This window comes from Chiloscyllium plagiosum, unplaced genomic scaffold (genome assembly GCF_037043375.1).
Source record: "Chiloscyllium plagiosum isolate Xiang-an unplaced genomic scaffold, Cpla_swu_hap1 HiC_scaffold_1, whole genome shotgun sequence".
Classification (NCBI taxonomy): Eukaryota; Metazoa; Chordata; class Chondrichthyes; order Orectolobiformes; family Hemiscylliidae; genus Chiloscyllium; species Chiloscyllium plagiosum.
The window spans coordinates 110,068,060-110,087,361 of NW_028270139.1; the positions used below are offsets into that span (position 1 = coordinate 110,068,060).

The 19,302-nt window shown below is 41.4% G+C and overlaps 1 protein-coding gene across 2 annotated transcripts in view; it reads left to right on the top strand.

The window, feature by feature from the left end:
- Positions 1-19,302, top strand: part of LOC122548496 (carbonic anhydrase 9) — a 109,534-nt gene that overhangs the window by 73,176 nt on the left and 17,056 nt on the right. For both annotated transcript variants that reach the window (XM_043687227.2, XM_043687237.2), the window contains 2 exons: positions 7,111-7,155; positions 15,070-15,093. In XM_043687227.2, coding sequence (XP_043543162.1) covers positions 7,111-7,155; positions 15,070-15,093 — 69 coding nt within the window. The remainder of the gene's footprint in view (positions 1-7,110; positions 7,156-15,069; positions 15,094-19,302) is intronic.

Consider the following 19,302-nt stretch of genomic DNA (forward strand, 5'->3'; position numbering starts at 1 on the left):
GCACCTGGAGGAAACCCACACAGACAAGGGGAAAATGTCTGTCTGTGTGGAGTTTGCACAGTCGTCTTAGAGTGGAATAGAACCTGCATTTCCCTATCAATTCATCGAACCTCTGACACACTTCTTTTTAATCCTTTAGTTGCTGGATCTAGCAGTATTCATTTGGAACAGCACTAGTTTGAAGTTAATGTAACAAACATCTACTGCAATTTACTACGTTATAAATGCAAATCGTTGTTAATATGTCTGTGTCATTTATAGCTTGAGGATTGATCTAGCCCATGAAAGGTATATCTGTCCCTTAACATTTCATCCAGTAAATATGAGGAAACAGAAATCTGTTTCGACATAATGTCATGCGCAGTCAATGCAGAAAAAACCTAAAACACAATACCTAATGAACAGCAGCCACAAGTATGGAGTAAAGCATTAAATACTTGGATGTCTCTTTTTCCGTTGGCATCATGCATGTTTTTTAAGCATATATGTGCTCTGAAACCCCTGATCCAATTACGGCTCTCTCCCCCTCACACTCTGATGGATTGCTCTGAGACACAAGGCCTCTTTACATAGTCTCATCCGTTTTGACACATTGATTCAGTTGAAATGTAATATTATTGCAGTTTCTTCTCTTTCTCTCCAGAAGTTACCAGAAGGCAGAACTCATGGAGTTCCCAGGAGCAAATGCTCTAAGAAGAAAGCTGAAATATTTATGGTGCCTCCTCCCTCTCCTCCAAATGGAGAAAGATGTCTTTTCACTAACATTAGCAAATATCAACATTTAATTCCCTGGATAAGATCATGATGTTTTTGATTGTCCCAAAGCATTTCACAGCCCAATTATCTCTGAAGTGCAGTTACATGCAGCTGCTATTTTATTTGGCTGTAGACCTGAAACGTCAACTTCTCCAACTCCTGATGCTGCCTGGTTTGCTGTGTTCATCCAGCCTCCTGCCTGTCCATTTTGGATTCCAGCATCTGCAGTTTTTATGTCTCTAAACAATTTTATTTGGCTGGGCAGGGCCTCGGGATAAAGTTAAGAATTCTGCTCAGAAAGCATGGCTGAATTTTCCTTCCTGATCTCAGGGTTGATGAAGCTAATTATAGCAACTCAATTAATTGTTGTCAGCCAAGAACTGGACTTTGCTCATCAAGCCTCTATGATTTAAGCCATTCGTTTCCCTTGAGCCACGAGTTCATATAATGAATCATACAATGGTTGCAGCCAGGAGGAGGCTCATCACACAGTTAAAATCAGGCCTTTACCTCAATGTTGGTTAATGCCTTTAGTCTGAGTATCAGTGTGACTGTTTTTACTGTTATAGCTGAGAGTAACTTCAGTTTAGTCATTGGCCAATTATCATTTTTAATGTGGTATAGACAATTGGTAATACTGCAATTTATCAGTTAGGAAACTACTTATGGCCCTTAATGGGTACCGTTTTGTTCAGTCAGTAGCTAAAAATGATAATTTAATTGATTTATAGCATCAGTAATAAAGGAAAATTGATAATTTTTATAGTTACACTCAAGTATTGCTAAACAGACGTTTTGAGAAAATATTGTGACTTGCAGTCATTTGGATAATTCACAAGAAATATCAGTGTAAAGGGAAAACACATTTTGTACAGTATATGAGAAGAGTAGCAAATTTTAATTCCATATTAAGGCACTATATCATTTCCACACCCTGAAAATCCTCGACTTACGAGCACAGGTTAATACATAAATGAGAGAATGACTCATTGGTTCTTACACCTTTTACAAATCTATGACTCACAATCAATAAGTTTTATAATGACTATAGGGACCTGACCTTCAACTTGAAATAACTGGGTGTGTTGCCTGATATATATACTGTGGCAATAGACTGAGTTAAACTTCCATCCCATGCACTTTGGGTTAGGCTCCTAATTATTAAAGGAAAATGTGACACTACATAGATTTATTACTTCAGTTATTATCTACTTGTATGGAATTTTCCAGCCTTTATTGGGAATCATTTTTCCATCATCATTTGCAGGAAACTTGTTTTTGCTTTGCTTTGTATCGCTCCAGTGTATCCCTCCAGACTTGGATGCCTGAAGCCATAAAGATTTACATATCCCTTCATGGTGCCATGTTTCCCCAACAAGGCTAGTGCCAGTTTAGGACCTGACCATAGAACCATAGAAATGAAACAGCACAGAAGAGGACCATTTGGTCCATCTTATCCATGCCAACCCAAAGACACCCAGATGACCTTTCAAATTCCATCTTCCTGCACACGGCCTTTAGTCACAGCACTTAAGGAGAACCAGGATCTGTACCTTGAGGGTCTTTGCCTCTATTACCAGCTCAGGAAGTGAATTCCAGACACACCCACCCTCTGCGTAAAAATATTTTTCCTCCCGTCCTCTCTAATCTTTCTGCCACTTAGCTTGAATCTGTAATCTCTGTTTTTATAAACCTCTCTTCCAAGGGAAATAGGTTTGTCCTGTCTGTTCTGTCTCCACCCCTCACAATGTTATGTACCTCAGTCATGTCACCCCTCCGCCTTCTCTGTTCCAAAAAACACAATTCCAATTTCTCCTCATAGCTACAATCCTCCAGTCCTAGCAACATTCTTGTAAATCTGCTCTGCATTACCTCCTGAGCAATTGTATCCTTCCACTAATGTGGTGACCACAACTACACCTAGTACTCCAGTTGTGGCCTCCTCAGTGTCTTTAACAGTTTCATCACATCCCTGATTTTGTATTCTATATCTCTGCTAACGAAGGAGAGCATTCCATATGCCATTTTTACCACCTTATCTACCTGTACTGTCACCTTTAGCCACCTGTGCACTTGCACACCAAGAATTCTCACTTTGTGTATCCCTCTCAGTAAATTGCTTTTTTTTGTGTATTCCCTTTTGTGTATTCTGTGACCTCCCTAAATGCATTATCTTGTTAGAGTTTAATTCTTTCCTGCCCACTCCTCCAACCTTTGTTTCTCATTTTGGAGCTTACAGCTATTCTCTACAATTTCCTCAGACCCCCATATTCAGTCTAGATTTTTAATGTATCAAACTGACAGCCAGGGTCCCAACACTGAGCCCTGAAAAACACCACTTTTGAAACAGCCTTCTATTTGTAAGGTCAGCCATCAATCATTACTCTTTGTTTCTTATCACGAAGCCAACTTTTGGATCCAATTTAACACATTACCCTGTATGCCATGGACTTTTACTTCTTTAATGTGGCTGCCATGTGGGACCTTGTCCATGTGGATTTTAGTAAGTTATTTGACAACATCCACTGCACTACCCTCGTCGATCCTCCTTCTCTCTTCCCTAAAGAACCCAATAACATTGTTAAAACATGATCTTTCCTTAACAAAGCCGATGTAATATTAAATTAGAATCAGGATCTAATTTGACACAAGAAATGCAAAACTCAGTGAGGGCCTTGGTGTTGAGAAGTGGCTTTGCTGGCTGGACAAACACACTTGCCAAAATTATCATGGGGTCATGTACTTGCATACGGTTGAACAAGCTATTTCCACAAGCACTGAGTTCAAATTGAGCCTAATGTTTTTGGATATTTACACCAGATCGTCCATGAACTATACATTCTCTGAACCAGAAAATACTCTAATCTGTCTCTCTTCAAGGAAAATACAGTGAGACTCTATGGTTGGACAGATATCCTCAGTAACTGTATTTTTACCTTGAGATTACTAGCACATAGTAGGCTTCTCCATCTCCACTGGAGAATTGAACCAGATTGGGGGTGCTTTTGCTGCCTTACTACTAAATAAAAATAGTATCATTTACCCGAGCATGAAGCTGCCTTGTCTCCAGCTGTAATGTTAAGTGCTTAAGCATATCGGGCAAAGTGCAGTTCTGACTATAATGAATTGAAACCCAGTCCAGTTGTAACTACACAACTTCTAAACTGCAGAATGTTCAGAGAAAACTCCCGAATCACAATTCTATACAGATGGGATGCTTGACTAGGAGGAGGTGTTGAGCAAAGTCATAACTGTGTGACACTTAAGTGAGACTGGAAGATGAATGTATCTTTGAGAATCTTTGAAATGTTTCCAGCTGTTACATTTCTTGTTTGCAACTTTACCCCATGTTGTCCATTCCACACCCTCTTTATTTATTGCCCATATAACTATACAAGTTTCAGAATGACTCACTGTTACGGTTTTATACTGTGGTTTATAATAGGTTATTCACCTTGAAAATGCACTAAACACAGTTGCAGATTATTACAGCTACTTTGTTTCAGTAAACAATTCTTTTTAAACTTGATAGGCTCTTTGGAAGAGTTGCTTGATGCCTTTGTTTGATTTAGTTACAAGAATTGAAATGCAACGACAAAGAAATATTTAAACAACTTGTTTTTTTTAAAGCATTAAAGGAAACCTATGCTTTAAAATGTTTATAATCAAAGTGAAGACTGTGATTCATCCCTATTTAGGTTCAAATTTTGCTGCAAGACTTTTTAACACCATTTGTTTAATATATTTTGGAATATATTTATAACCCCTGAGGTGAATTCAATATGTTATCACAACAGGAATTTGAACTACCACTCATGTGTAATTTTTATAACTGGGGCCTTGGAGGGCTTCTTTCATTTTATTCAAAATCAAGTAAATACAAGATTATACAATGGTTTGAGTAAGTATTATAAAATTTCAGTGTGTTCCTGTGTCACAGACAGTGCTTTTATACTTGGTGATTTTCTTATTTCTCATTCTCCTCTTACATAACACAATGAAGTGCAGTCACTACAAAATTACTATTGAAGAGGAGAGAGAGAGAGAGAGAGAGCGAACATTCGGGGACATTTTGACTTTCATTGAATTTCCGGTGGTCTGTGACAAGTCAATGTATTCCCATCCATTGTGACAGAAGCTTCCAAACGTTTAACAGGCCATGCTTCATGAACAGGGTGCCACTTGATTCCCTGATGAAAGGTTTGCTGGAATTGGCAATCCCTTGAAAGCTTTGGGGATAGAAGTGGGTGAAGGGATCTGTACAGAAGGGTCTCAGGGAGGAAAGGGGTGTCCAGGATTGGAGAGACCTGAATTTGTTAGTGTGAGTGCCAGGGAACCACTCCTACACCTTCAGCTCAACAAGCAAATCCCAGATCCCACCCTATTTGGAAGTTTTTCCTACTTTGCAACAGGTTTTAGCCAGTGTTCATCTGGTGGGACAGCTGTCTGCTCAGGCTGGAGTTAAAATTATATTGGGACGTAATTGACTCCTGCATCTCTCTATTCAAAGAAGAGTTCTTTTGGTTTTGGACAGAGCTAGAAGTCAAAGTAGAGGCCATCGCTGGTGGGATCATAATGGCTTTCTGCTGTAAATGTGGTGGCATGGGCTTAACTGTCAGGTTTAAAATAGACACATTCATTTTCTGATATCCAACATGAATTTAATGCAGCTTTTTAAAAAAAAAAATATCAGCATCCATGATTGTACATCGTTCATGTTGGTCCGTGCAGAGCAGTAGTAATGCCAGATACTTGTGGATCCATTGTCAAAGAGTAACTTCAGTAAAGGTAGAAAAGGAGCAAAGAACATTAGCAAATAATGCAGTTTTTTTGAGTTATTAGTACTATCTGCTCTTGAACTGCGCACCATGGTTTTAGAAAGCCTGACTAACCACAAGAAGTAAAGATTAGTACCTCATCTGGGACTTTCTGCTTTGGTGATACCTGTTGTAATAGTAGCAATGGTGAGCTTTGCTCTCTGCCCACTGGCTCTGACCTATGTGGCATTCCTGGATGCCAGCTTATTAATATGTCCCTGTCAGCAAGACTGTATGCAGTGACGTTAGGCAGGCCGGCAGCTGCAGAAAGTGGATATAAACTTGTTAAATGGGCAATAATACAGAACACTGGAGAAACTCCGCATACCTGGCAGCATCTGTAGAGAGAAGTACAGTAAATGTTCCAAGTCTGGTATGACTCGTCTTCAGACAATATGCTAAATGGGCAATTGGCAGCAAACCTCCAGGGACAGTGCGATCTAGATTGTGTCAGACCAGCCCGATATTTTCAGAATCAGATAAGTCAAATGAGATGGCTATAAAGTGGGAGGTCAGGGCAGCATGAAATCACAAAGCAATCTGACCATGCAATAATGCAAGCACCATCATGTAGGCACTGCCACACTGGTTATTACATGGGGAAGTGCCCTTCACAGGACAGCCTGTGACTGCAGCTGTGTGCCATTGACCCCTGCTGTGCTGGGATTGGATTTAAAGGAGGCCAGACTTGGCCCCTCCCTCCAACACTGAGGGTCCAGGTTTCTGCTGGACTCTGGACTCTGGCCAAACCAGGGAACCCATCACCATCAAGGAGATCACAACAGTATTGTCAATTTACCCCCAGGTAGTCTCTTTAATACCTGTTTGGGCAAGTACCTGATGCTGGACTCATCCCATCTTTACTGACAGACATTTCATTAAATTCACTGTCCTCCCATCTCCATGTGACTGACTGAGATTCTATCCCAAGTCTGGAAAATTTAACACCTAGTGTCACTATATTGCAGACTAATTTTAATCTTTCCAACATATTTGGATGAGTAAGTTCATGAGCACTATGTCTTCAGGCACAAAACCCCGTTGTGGCAGCATCAATTTTCCCAGTTAATCTTCCACCTCTGCCTGATCCAGGGCCATCACAAGACTGGAGCCAAATACACTAGAATGTATTTCCTGTGGTCTTTGGAAGGGGTCAAGTGACCTTTTCCATTTTACACTTTCTTAATTCCACACAGGACAGCATCAATTGTAATAGAGAAATTCACTTTATTAGATTCTGTTTTAAATCAAATGCATGAGGGTCATAAAGTTAAAATGCAGATTTTATATCATTCTGTTAGTTTGCTTCAATTGTTTTAACTGGTTGATCATAGGCCATCAAGATTTAGCTAATAATTAGCCAAAAGAGAAAGTGTCAGTGACCAAATTGAGCCTGTGCTTATAAAATTGCTGATTAATTACATGTTTTGTTTTGATTATATATTCAGCTCATTTAATCAGATTTTACTAGTCAAGTACAAAATTAGAGAGACCCATCCAGCACTTTGAATAATGCAGTGTCTTTTTACATCCACAGTTCCAAACGTTGGTTTTACTGAGTCTGATGGCAATGACAATTCAGGTATAGTAATTTCTAGATTTATTCATGAGTCGAACAGAAATTGTTATAGTTAAATTATGCTTCCCTTGAATTTTTTCTGGAATTATCTTCTATGTTAACATAACCTGTAAGAAAGATGCATTGCAATTCAATATCATTGTGGATGTTTTGTTTCACACATCCAATCAGCTCTGGTGAAATAATGCGACCAGGTTTTTAGAGATGGCTACTATCAATTTATAGCATCATAGAGAGAGGAGTCATAGAGCATGGAAACAGACCTTTCGGACCAACCAGTCCATGCCGACCATAATCTCAAACTAAACAAGTCCCACCTGCTTGCACTTGGCCAGATTCCTGCAAACGTTTCCTATTCATGGATTTATCAAAATGTCTTTTAAACCTTGTATCTGTATCCATCACTTCCTCTGGAAGTTCATTTCATACACGAACTACCCTGTGTTTTAAAAAAAGAAATAGTTTTGTTCTGCTCAGTTACTTCTGTTTCTCATCCTCTATGTATCGCTTCATGTTTGTTAACTTCAAGTGACTGGAGGTCAAAATGTTATTTCATTTAAAAGCACTTCTTTTTGATTCATTAATGTTAACCCATTTAGAATCCCGATGTCACTTTGCATGCCCTTAGCTCACAGGACATATTTTTGAGAAAAATGTGGTACTTCAGCAAAGAACAGCATGAATCCTCACGGCTGCCCAGGATTCTATTGGGAACTGAGAACAACTTCCCAGGCAGGAAAACCATCAAAATTAATTAAACACAGTAACGCATTTTAGATGCAAAACGTTTGAGGCTCCACAATGGTGCATGTGATTGCAGGGTATGTGCTGTCTTTTGATTAATAAGATCAACTTATTGTTTTGACATTTGAAAAAACATGTTGTTTATTTGTATAAAACATCAGAATTATTAGATAAAACTGTTCCTATTAGCAGAAGGGTTGAGAACTGGAGAACCCTGTTACAAGGTGATTGGCAAATGGCTCGACAGTGACATAAGTGGAAATATTTTGCTCAGTGAGTATTAAGGATCTGGAGTACACTGTGTTAGAGGTTGTTGGAGGCAGATTCAAACAATGCTTTCAAAAGGGAATTGAATCAGAACCTGAAGAGAACATTTGGAGGCCGGTGGGAAGAGGGTAGCAAAGTGGAACTAGATTGTGGATTTTTTTTGAGAGAGAACTGGCCTAGATGTAGAGGATAGATTGGCCTCTTCATGTGCTGAATGATCCTATGAGGCTCCTTTATCACTCAACTCCTAATCATGTCAACAACAAACTGGTACCTAAAACCATCTTATTTTGAAATGTTGTCTCACTGTATAGGGGAATAAGGCAGTCACTTGAGCACACTGGTTGGTTGAATGACCTTATTCAACTTCACATAAAAGCTTAACAAGGGAGAAATATTAACCAGGATACCAGGACAATTCTCAACTCGTATGCAGATCGTCTGAATGATAGAAACAAGAAATTTGAGCCCATTGCCTCTGAGTTAGACGTGAATAAACAGTAAAACTTACAGCAAATTTTAAGATCATAAATGGTATGTGCTCTAATCTTAATGTACAGCAATAAATAGTCTTGTAGCGTTGTAATGAACTCCTTCAAAATATACATTGAGCAGAGAGGTGGCAGTCTTTTGTTGAAGTATTTATTGTTCTTCTGAGTCATGTGTTTACCCAGAGATGCTCTGGTACAAGGCCAAAGGGTTGAGGAGAGAGCAGGCTGAGATGAATAGTTTTTTACATGTAAGTTATTGAATGTATTTAGTTTGCTTGCTGCTCCATAGGCTGACATGAATTGGATGTCATATAAATTAACTATGGCAGTAAACCTTACCTTGAACTTTGCCTCAAGTCCAAACAAGAGGATGAAAATGTTATAATAAATCTACTGTAGTTTCCTGTAGCCCTTTTCTTCTGGTTTAGTTCTGAAGCTAATTCATCAAGTCAAAGTTAATTAACCGAAGAGAGAGAAATTGGTGAGCAAGGGTGAGTGATTAAGCAAGATTTTCCATACAGGTGGGGATGGGCCAAGGAGCGATCTGCTGTGGCTTCAGAATCAGATACTGTTCCAAAATAAAATATTTCCACCCCTATTTAGTTGGGTCGATACAAATGATGTTGCATATATGACATGAACATTGCTAAAGGGGCAGATGACATTAGGGAAAGCACCAGATAAAGCAGTTATTTTCAAAAAAATTTTACTGTTACTCTGCCAGTCACATGACTCAGCGTGTGACTAACGCCAGATGCAAATTTTTTCCTCCCTCACCGAAAGACAGGCTATCCTGTATAGTTATGAATACTGTCAGCAAAACATCCTGATTATGTACATGAATGATGAATCAGGGTGATATGAGTAGGCTTGGCCTATGATATGTGGCATTCCGACTGGATAAAAAAGCCCCGCCATTTTGGTGGGTGTTCTAATCTGCCAAATTGCAATAGTTGGGTGAATGGTTTTTAACGTTGAAACTGATTGTTTTCAAAGCTCCTTTGCTGTTCAGTGTATTCCCTAACACTTTTTTGATAATGCATATGTTTGCAGACTGAATCTGGTGAATCATATGACAGAGTCAAAGCCCATGAGAGAATTTTAATATTATTAGAGAATCTGAAGGACAATATTAATTATAGTTGATCTGCAATATTCACAATTGTCTTACTAGGAAAAAGGATGTATAAGAAGTATATGGAGGCCAAATTTCCCTTGGCTGATCTACTGGACTTCAGTGATTAAAGGGTTTTGAAAAGATTTACAAGGATGTTGCCAGGGTTGGAGAGTTTGAACTATAGGGAGAGGCTGAATAGGCTGGGGCTGCTTTCCCTGGAGCATTGGAAGCTGAGAGGCAACCTTCCAGGTTTATAAAATCATGAGGGACATGGATAGGGTAAACAGCTAAAGTCTTTTCCCCAGGGTAGGGAAGTCCAAAACTAGGGGCATAGGTTTAAGATGAGAGGGGAAAGATTTAAAAGGGACCTGAGGGGCAATATTTTCATGCGGAGGATGGTGCATAAATGGAATGAGTTGCCAGAGGAAGTGTTGGAGGCTGGTGCAATTACAACATTTAAAAGGCATCCGGATGGGTATATGAATAGAGGGATATGGGCCAAGTGCTGGCAAAAGGGACTAAATTAACTTAGGATATTTGGTCAGCATAGACGAGTTGGACAGAAGTTTATGTTTCCGTGTTATACAACTCTATAACTCTGAATTTGTAGCACCAAGTTGGTGGAGTTGCAGATGGTGAGGAGGATTGTTAAAGGTTTCTGTGGAATATAGAATGCAGATTTGGACAGAGAAATAGCAGATGGAGTTTAATCTGAACAAATACGAGGTGTTGCATTATAGAAGATCAAATTCAGGTGTAAGTTATACAATAAATGGCTGAACTCTTAGGAACATTGACATACAGATGGATCTGGGTGTGCAGGTCCACAGATCCCTGAAAGTAGCAACACAGGTGGGTAAGGTGGTCAAGACACATACAGCATGCTCACCTTCATTGGCCTGAGCATCGGATATCAAAGTTGTCAAGTTGTCACAATTGTATAAAACTTTAGTTAGGCTGCCTTTGGGATATTGCGTGCAGTTCTGGTTGCATGGCGACCAGAAAGATGTGGATGCGTTGGAGAGGATGCAGAGAAGTTTTCCCAGGATGTTGTCTGGTGTGGAGGGTTTTAGGTATGAGGAGACGTTGGATAAACTCAGATTGTTATCACTGGAAAGACAGAGGCTGAGAGAGATCTACAAAATTGAGGGCCGTAGATAGGGTGGATAGTCAGAGCCTTTAAACTCAGGATGGAAAGGTCAACTACAAGAGGGCACAGGTTCAAGGTGAGAGGGGAAAGTTTTAGGGGAGAATTGCAGGGAAAATGTTTCACACCGAGAATGGTGGGTGTCTGGAATGCACTGCCAGTGGAGGTATTTAAGGCGTACCTTCATAGACACATAAACAGGAGACTAACAGAGGGATAGTAGCCACTTATGGGCAATAAGTAGCAGGTTTAAATAAGGACTCGGGATCAGGCAGGCTTGGTGGACCGAAGGGTTTGTTCCTTGTTCGTTTTTTTCTTTTAAAGTACAATGGTAGTTTACCAGAGTGACTTGAATAAACATTGTCACTTGGATAAGTAACCTTCTATCCTTGGTTGGGAGAAGCTTGACCCTTTAGAAGGGCATGGATATGGTTGCATGGGCTGGAGGCGGGCCTTCCCACTTGCTTAGCCTTCAAGGGAGCTGGAGTAACACTGGAGGCCAGTAGAGGTGAGAAAGTTTATCATGACCTCGAGGAGGTGCATTGAGTGGTGTGGAGGAAGGGGAGGATGATTGTGAACTCAAGATACTTGTTTAGATACTTATTTCTTTAAATTTGATATATATTAGACAAATCCTAGCAAGCACTGGAAAGTGCCAGTCTGGCATAACTGCCAAGAGTTTTCAGGACTTAGTGTCTGAAAGTTGTTAATCTATTTAACCAAATCATCTCTCTCTAATTAGACAGCTATATTTTATTGAGATAAACTGACTTTGCCACTGGGAAATAAAATTAATGCAAATTTTCTCCCTCTCTAACTTGCTGAGAACAAGTAGCCAGTACAGGTAAAGGACTGAAGCTGGAGTCACCTTGTCAACATAGTTTAGGAAAACTCCAGGTTATGTCCAAAATATTTCTTTCAGGAAATCATCATTCATAATTTGACTAGACCTTCAGAATGCTAATAATTTAAATACACTCAGCTAATTTAGGTAGTGTACATCACTGTTAAAGCAATTAGCAAACATTAAGTTTGATGAGCTGAACATAGTGATACTTCTGTTAGTAACACTGAGGTAATGAGGCAAAGATGTTGGTGGGTTTTGCAGTCTTGGTGTCGGCTTTCTGGAATGATGATTATGTCTGTACGTAGTTTTATTGTGGTCGCTGTTATCAGGTTGGGTGCAGCTTTGTAACTATTTCAAACAAGAACTTTGTGAGTCATGAATGCTGCTCTTTCTGACTGGATACTCTCAATGTCAGGTCATGTGGTGATTTAATTTCAGTGACCCTCAACTGAATGTATTCGATTGGATGTTGTAGACTGACAGACTGCTGTCCTGAAATATCTTTTAATCACAGCAGAACATTTCCCGTAGGCTTCCCTCTGGCACTCACTAATCCTTCAGACTAGGTAAATTGGTTCATTGCAGCCTAGAGACAAAATAGATTTGCAACATTTTTACCTCCAGTTTTAACTTCAAACTTCTCCCTTTACACATCTCTCTTTAATTGGCCAACTCTGACTGTAGTATATTTACATAAATGGAGATTTACACAAGACCTCACCCAGTTTGGGTTGAACAGTGAAATATACATATTCTGTCATGGCTACACAAATGGTTTGAAATGATTGGTAGACTGAAGCCAATTGGCTTTCAAGGATTAATTCATTGTTAGAATTTTGCACAGCCTCAGGTGCAGAATTTCATGTACAAAGGAAGGTGAAAGTAGTCCATAAGTGGGATTTATGGAAAGTAAGCAAAGTCAAATATACAAATCAAGCAGATGGATGAACTACTAACTCCATGGGATGAACAATTGATATGAACAACAAATAGCAACATAAGGGAATGGGTCTGGGTAGGTCACTCTTCAGAGGGTTGGTGTGGACTTGTTAGACTGAATGGCCTGTTTCCACACCATAGGGGTTCTTGATCTATGATATGAGTCCAGACCTACAGCAATGTGGTTGACTCTGAACTGCCCTCTGGGCAATTAGGGATGGTGCCTGGATAGTGACGTCCTCATCCTGTAGTGGATAAAGAAAAACAAAACTCCCCATTTACAACTGCAGTTTCTCATTACCTTTCCCACTTACCTGGATGGGTGCAGCTCCAACGACGCTCATGAAGGTTGACACCATCCAGGACAAAGCCCACTTGATTGGCATCATATCCACCAACACTCAGCAACAGTGTGTACCATCTACAAGAGGAACTGCAGAAACTCACCAAAATCCTTAGACAACACTTTCTAAATGCATGACCAGTTCCATCTAGAAGGACATGGGTGGCATATACATAGGAACACCACCCGCCTGCAAGATCCCCTCCAAGCCATTCGCCATCCTGACTTGGAAATACATCGCTGTTACTGGAGTGTTGCTGGGTCAAAATTCTGCAATTCCCTCCTAAAGGGAAATTTGCATCTATTTGGGTGTGGACTGTAGTGGTTTTAGAATGCAACTCACCACTAGCTTCTCAAGGGCAAACTAGGGACCGGCAATTGAAAAATGCTGGCCAGCCAGCAACAACCATTTCCCATGAGTGAATGGCTTGCATCACTAAATTATTGGACACCCTACATTTAAATAATCCTTAAATCAAGTGACCACCTTTTATGAGAAGAAAGTTTGTCTGCCACAGTCCACTAGCCATGGGTAAATTGAGAGTGTGACACAGTGAGCAGAGATCTGACACATCTCCACAAACTACTCTGATCAGGATCACTTGATGTGTCGATGAAATCCTCATCAAAAAGTCTGAGATGGAATGTCAGTGGACCATGAAAGAAGAGTCAAAGCTATCCTCAACAAGGATTATCAATCATTTTCTTTTAGGGAATACCGGAACAGAGAACCTAGGCATGTTTTTTTCTAAGTGCTTTCACAGTGTTAATATCCTCAAGGCCTCATTGGTGAAGTGCAGCATTCTCACAGACACCTGAGATTCATTGACCCAAGACCGTACAAAATGGAGGAGGCGCATCCGGGAATATGTCAAGCACCTCGAGACTTGCAGTTGAGGGAGAAAATGGAAGCCAGGCAAAACCAGCGTAAAGAGCACACTGCCATACCAATGCCCCACCCACTGTGACCACCAACGGAGCCTCTCGTAGCTGCATCAGTCTGTACAGCCACCTCTAGATTCCCCCTGAGAGTGGAAGAGAGTCATTCTCGTCTGCAAGGGGCTGCCAGTGACGATGAATATCCTCAACAGCTGAAGTTGGGAGCAAATAGCTCAACGTAGGCCAATAAGAGAAACTGGGGCTGCTTTCTTTCAAATAGCTAAGCCCACGCTCTTATATCTTTATCCAGCGGTATCAGTTTTATATATTTATGCATTTATTTGTAAAATAATAGCCCATATCTCAGATAATATTCAATTCTTAAAACATTGCTATTGATATCTGACAACTTGATAAAGCAACTGGAAAATTTACCTTTTTAAGGATTTCAAAATACATATCTAACTTGGGAACCTGTCAACTTGGACAGGAAAAAGCTGCTTATTTTTTACTGATTCCTGACAGGGGCGGGACTTTCAGCTTGGTACCGGATTCCAAAACATACCAGATCCACAATGTTCGAAATTACGTCAGTTATTTATAATCTGTCATTAACTGACAAGATGTAGATATTTTCTTTCTTTCCCAGAAATTGATGTGTTAAGAGGTATTTTCAAAGGTAAAAGCTTGACAAATTGTTTCTTGGCAATGTTTATTAAATGGTGTATTACCATGATACCATTTATACTCAAGTAAAATTTGAATTTCTAAACTCATTCTTTGGGTCAAAATGTAAAGTGTCGACTTGTACATAAGCTAGATTTTGGTGAGTTTGAAATCTACTGTGTCCCATTGCTAATGTAGAGTTTTGCCAACCCCACCCCCAAAATTAGTACAATTGGAGCCAAAAGATTTTTATTCTTGACTGAACAGCCATTGTCAATGGTCTGCTCGTCTATGGTTTTATCAGTCAGGGGTTTACAGCAGGGGGTGGGTTTGACTTAATCACCGAGCTGATGGTAAGTGCAAAGTGTTTGAATTTAAAAATTGGAGATTAAATTATTATACACGAGATCGACCGTTTTACATGTGTATATGCAGCAATTTAATTGTGTGTAACTTCTATTTCTCTTTTCAATTCAGCAAACGGCAACCATTTCACTTTAGGTATGTATTTTGAAATTCAGTGCTTTTATTCTAAAGAATTTTTGGACGGTAAATAATTTTTTTAACTGGTAGTTCTAACTCAATGGTGCAGGTTCTTATTTGACTAAATGCTTCATGTTAGCAGATGTCTCTCTTCTGCTAGGATAATATTTACTTTGTGAAATATTAACTAAAGGATCTAAGTTTCATAAATGTGTGCAGTCTTTCAAGTTTGTAGCAATAAAGAAAGATTTATAGCAAGATGGAATTTTTTTTTGTTCCAACAGTCAAACATAAAACAAGCATTTTCAATTTCCTCCAACAACAAAATATTATATCTAAAATATTATTCTGCACTTTTCAAAATACAATTATCCCAATGCAATTCAAAATTGGAATAAACATCAAACCATTGGGGAAAGAGTTTGGGAGAGAGCTGATCTGATGTAAAAGAAAGATTTAGAATTTTTTTTAGAATCCCTACAGTGTGAAAACAGGCGCTTCGGCCCAACAAGTCCACACCAACCCTCCAAAGAGTAACCCAACCAGACCCATTCCCCCTACCCTATATTTACCCCTGACTAATACACCTAACTCTCACATACCTGAACACTATGGGCAATTTAGCATGGCCAATTCACCTACTCTGCACATCTTTGGACTGAGAGAGGAAACCAGAGCATCCAGAGGAAACCCATGCAGACACAGGGAGGATGTGCAAACTCCACACAGACAGTCGCATGAGGATGGAATCGAACCTGGTTTCCTGGTGCTGTAAGGCAGCAGTGCTAACCACTGAGCCACCGTGCCACCCCAAACTTAACAAGGGAAGTGGAGAAAAAATGTGAAAGGTATCATCTACAATGAAGTTGGCATCATTATTTCAGGATGCCAGCTATGGGTGCGACAGTTGATATGACAAAGCCTGTCTTCACATGCACCTGCTTGCTGAGACCAGAATATGGGCTGAAAATGTGTTGCTGGAAAAGCGCAGCAGGTCAGGCAGCATCCAGGGAACAGGAGAATCGACGTTTCGGGCATAAGCCCTTCTTCAGCCCTTCGTCGATTCTCCTGTTCCCTGGATGCTGCCTGACCTGCTGCGCTTTTCCAGCAACACATTTTCAGCCCATATTCTGGTCTCCGCAAGCAGGTGCATGTGAAGACAGGCTTTGTCATATCAACTGTCGCACCCTTCTTCAGATTTCCTGAGGAAGGGCTTATGCCCGAAACGTCGATTCTCCTGTTCCCTGGATGCTGCCTGACCTGCTGCGCTTTTACAGCAACACATTTTCAGCTCTGATCTCCAGCATCTGCAGACCTCACTTTCTCCTCAAAGAGACCAGAATATGTCCTTCTCTCCTTTTAGATGCATCAAGTGATTGTTCCTGAGGTGATGAAGCAATCCATTCTGCAAATTAATATCTGCAGCATGTTCCTCCTTTTTAGTTTGTACAGTCATTTTCAACTTATGACTGTTGTAGTGTTATTGACATTATTTTCTTTGGCTTGAGTGTCAGATTTGTGATTTGTTGAGTTAGAAAATAGAGAAATACCAATATTGAGAAAGTAGTTGCCAATCTCAGATCTTTAAAAGTGAGAATTCAGAAAAACCACAGAAGTAATTACGGGGAACACACATCTTGCAAATCCATCTCACTAAAGTTCACTTTGTGGTTGGGAGGGGGTGCATCCATGGCACCCCTAACAGTGATACCAGAAACTCCATCAGGAGTTGGCTGATCGGACACAGTGCCAGATAAGGGGTGGCACGGTGGCTCAGTGGTCAGCACTGCTGCCTCACAGACCCGGGTTCAATCCCCAGCTTTGGGTGACTGTCTGTGTGGAGTTTGCACATCCTCCCCGTGTCCGTGTAGGTTTCCTCCGGGTGCGCCGGTTTCCTCCCACATCCCATGTGCAGGTTAGGTGGATGAGCCATGCTAAATTGCCATAGTGATAAGTGCATTAGTTAGGGGAATGGGTCTGGGTGGGTTACTCTTCGGAGGGAATCTAAACTAATCAACTCCTGGTAAAATAGTGCCCTGAGACTCCATTACAGAAGAGACTTCCCTAAAAAGTAGTTTTGACTCCCTGTTTCTTACCTTTTGCCTTTGGTACCTTGATCCATATCTTGAATCTCTAAATGGGCTTGATTTTAGTTTGAACAAGGCACAAACCCATGCCACTACAATCCCGCATCCTGACTAAGCAGCTAGAATAGGAGCTAGGATAAAGTGAGGACTGCAGATGCTGCACAGTCAGAGTCGAAAATCGTGGTGATGGAAATGCACAGCAGGTCAGGCAGCATCTGAGGAATGGGATACTTGATGTTTTGGGTGTAAGCCTTACATCAGGAATGTGTGGGTGGGGATAGGGGGAAAGTAACTGGGAAGGCAATAGGTGAGTGCAGGTGGGGGGTAATTGTGATAGGGGAGGATGGAGTGGATAGGTGGAGGGGAAGGGAGATTTGGAAACTGGTGAAATTGATGTTGATGCCATATGGTTGAAGGGTCCTGCGACATTCTTCCTCTAGTTGTCGGTTGGTTTTGATTTGGCGATGGAGGAGGCCTAGGACTTGCATATCCTTGGGGGAGTTGAATTGGTCAGCCACAGGGTGGTGGGGCTGTTTGGTACATGTGTCCCAGAGATGTTCCCTGAAACACTCCACGAGTTGGTTTCCTGTCTAGAATAAGAGTGCCTGACCTAGAGATTCCCAATTGTATCATCTCTTATTGAGTGTGGGCTCCAGACTGGGATCTCTTTCCAGAATACATATCCACTTGAAGGTCAAATGTAGCAAGTCCAGACCTTAATGTTTGTGGCATACGTTAATAATTTAATGAAGATGTCAGAGATATTATCAAGCAGTTTGCAGATGACCCAGTAATTGATGGTGGAAGTGAGGACTGCAGATGCTGAATTAGAGTCAAGATTAGAGTGGTGCACCGCAGGTCAGGCAGCATCTGAGAAGCAGGAAAATCGATGTTTTGGGCAGGAGCCCTTCATCGGGGGTGGAGAGATAAATGGGAGGGGGTGGGGCTGGGGAGAAAGTAGCTGAGAGTGCAATAGGTGGATGGAGGAAGGGGTAAAAGTGATAGGTCGGAGAGGAGGGTGGAGCGGATAGGTGGGAAGGAAGATTGGCAGGTAGGACAGGTCATGAGGATGGTGCTGAGCTGGAAGTTTGGAACTGGGGTAAGGTGGGAGGAGTAGAAATGAGGAAACTGGTGGTCCATATTGATGCCCTGGGGTTGAGGGTTCCAAAGCGGAAGGTGAGGCTTCTTCCTCCAGGTGTCTGGTGGTGAGGGAGCGGTGATGGAGGAGGCCTAGGACCGGCATGTCCTCAGCAGAGTGGGAGGGCGAGTTGAAATATTGGGCCACGGGGCGGTGGGGTTGATTGGTGCGGGTGTCTCAGAGATGTTCCCTAAAGCGCTCTGCGAGAAGGCATTGAGTCTCCCCAATGTAGAGGAGACTGCATCGGGAGCAACAGATACAATAAATAACATTTGTGGAAGTACAGGTGATACTTTAATGGATGTGGAAGGCTCCTTTGGGGCCTTGGATGGAAGTGAGGGGGGGAAGTGCGGTGGCAGGGGAACGTGCCAGGAGGGGAGGATGGATTGTCACAGAGGGAACAGTCTTTGCGGAAAGTGTATAGGGATGGGGAGGAAAATATATCCCTGGTGGTGGGATCTGTTTGTAGGTGATGGAAATGTTGGCGGATGATGCAGTTTATTAGATTACTTACTTACTTAGATTAGATTACTTACAGTGTGGAAACAGGCCCTTCGGCCCGACAAGTCCACACCGACCCTCCGAAGAGCAACCCACCCAGACCCATTCCCCTACATTTACCCAATACTACGGGCAATTTAGCACGGCCAATTCACCTAACCTGCACATTTTTGGACTGTGGGAGGAAACCGGAGCACCCGGAGCAAACCCACACAGACACGGGGAGAATGTGCAAACTCCACACAGACAGTTGCCTGAGGCAGGAATTGAATCCGGGTCTCTGGCGCTGTGAGGCAGCCGTGCTAACCACTGTGCCACCGTGCCGCCCAGTTTATGTGGAGATTAGTGGAGTGGAAGGTGAGGACCAGGAGTTCTGTCCTTGTTACGGTTGGAGGGGTGGGGTTTGAGGGCGGAGATGCGGGACGTGGATGAGATGCATTGGAGGGCAACTTTAACCACATGGGAAGGGAAATTAGGGTCTTTAAAAAAGGAGGCCATCTG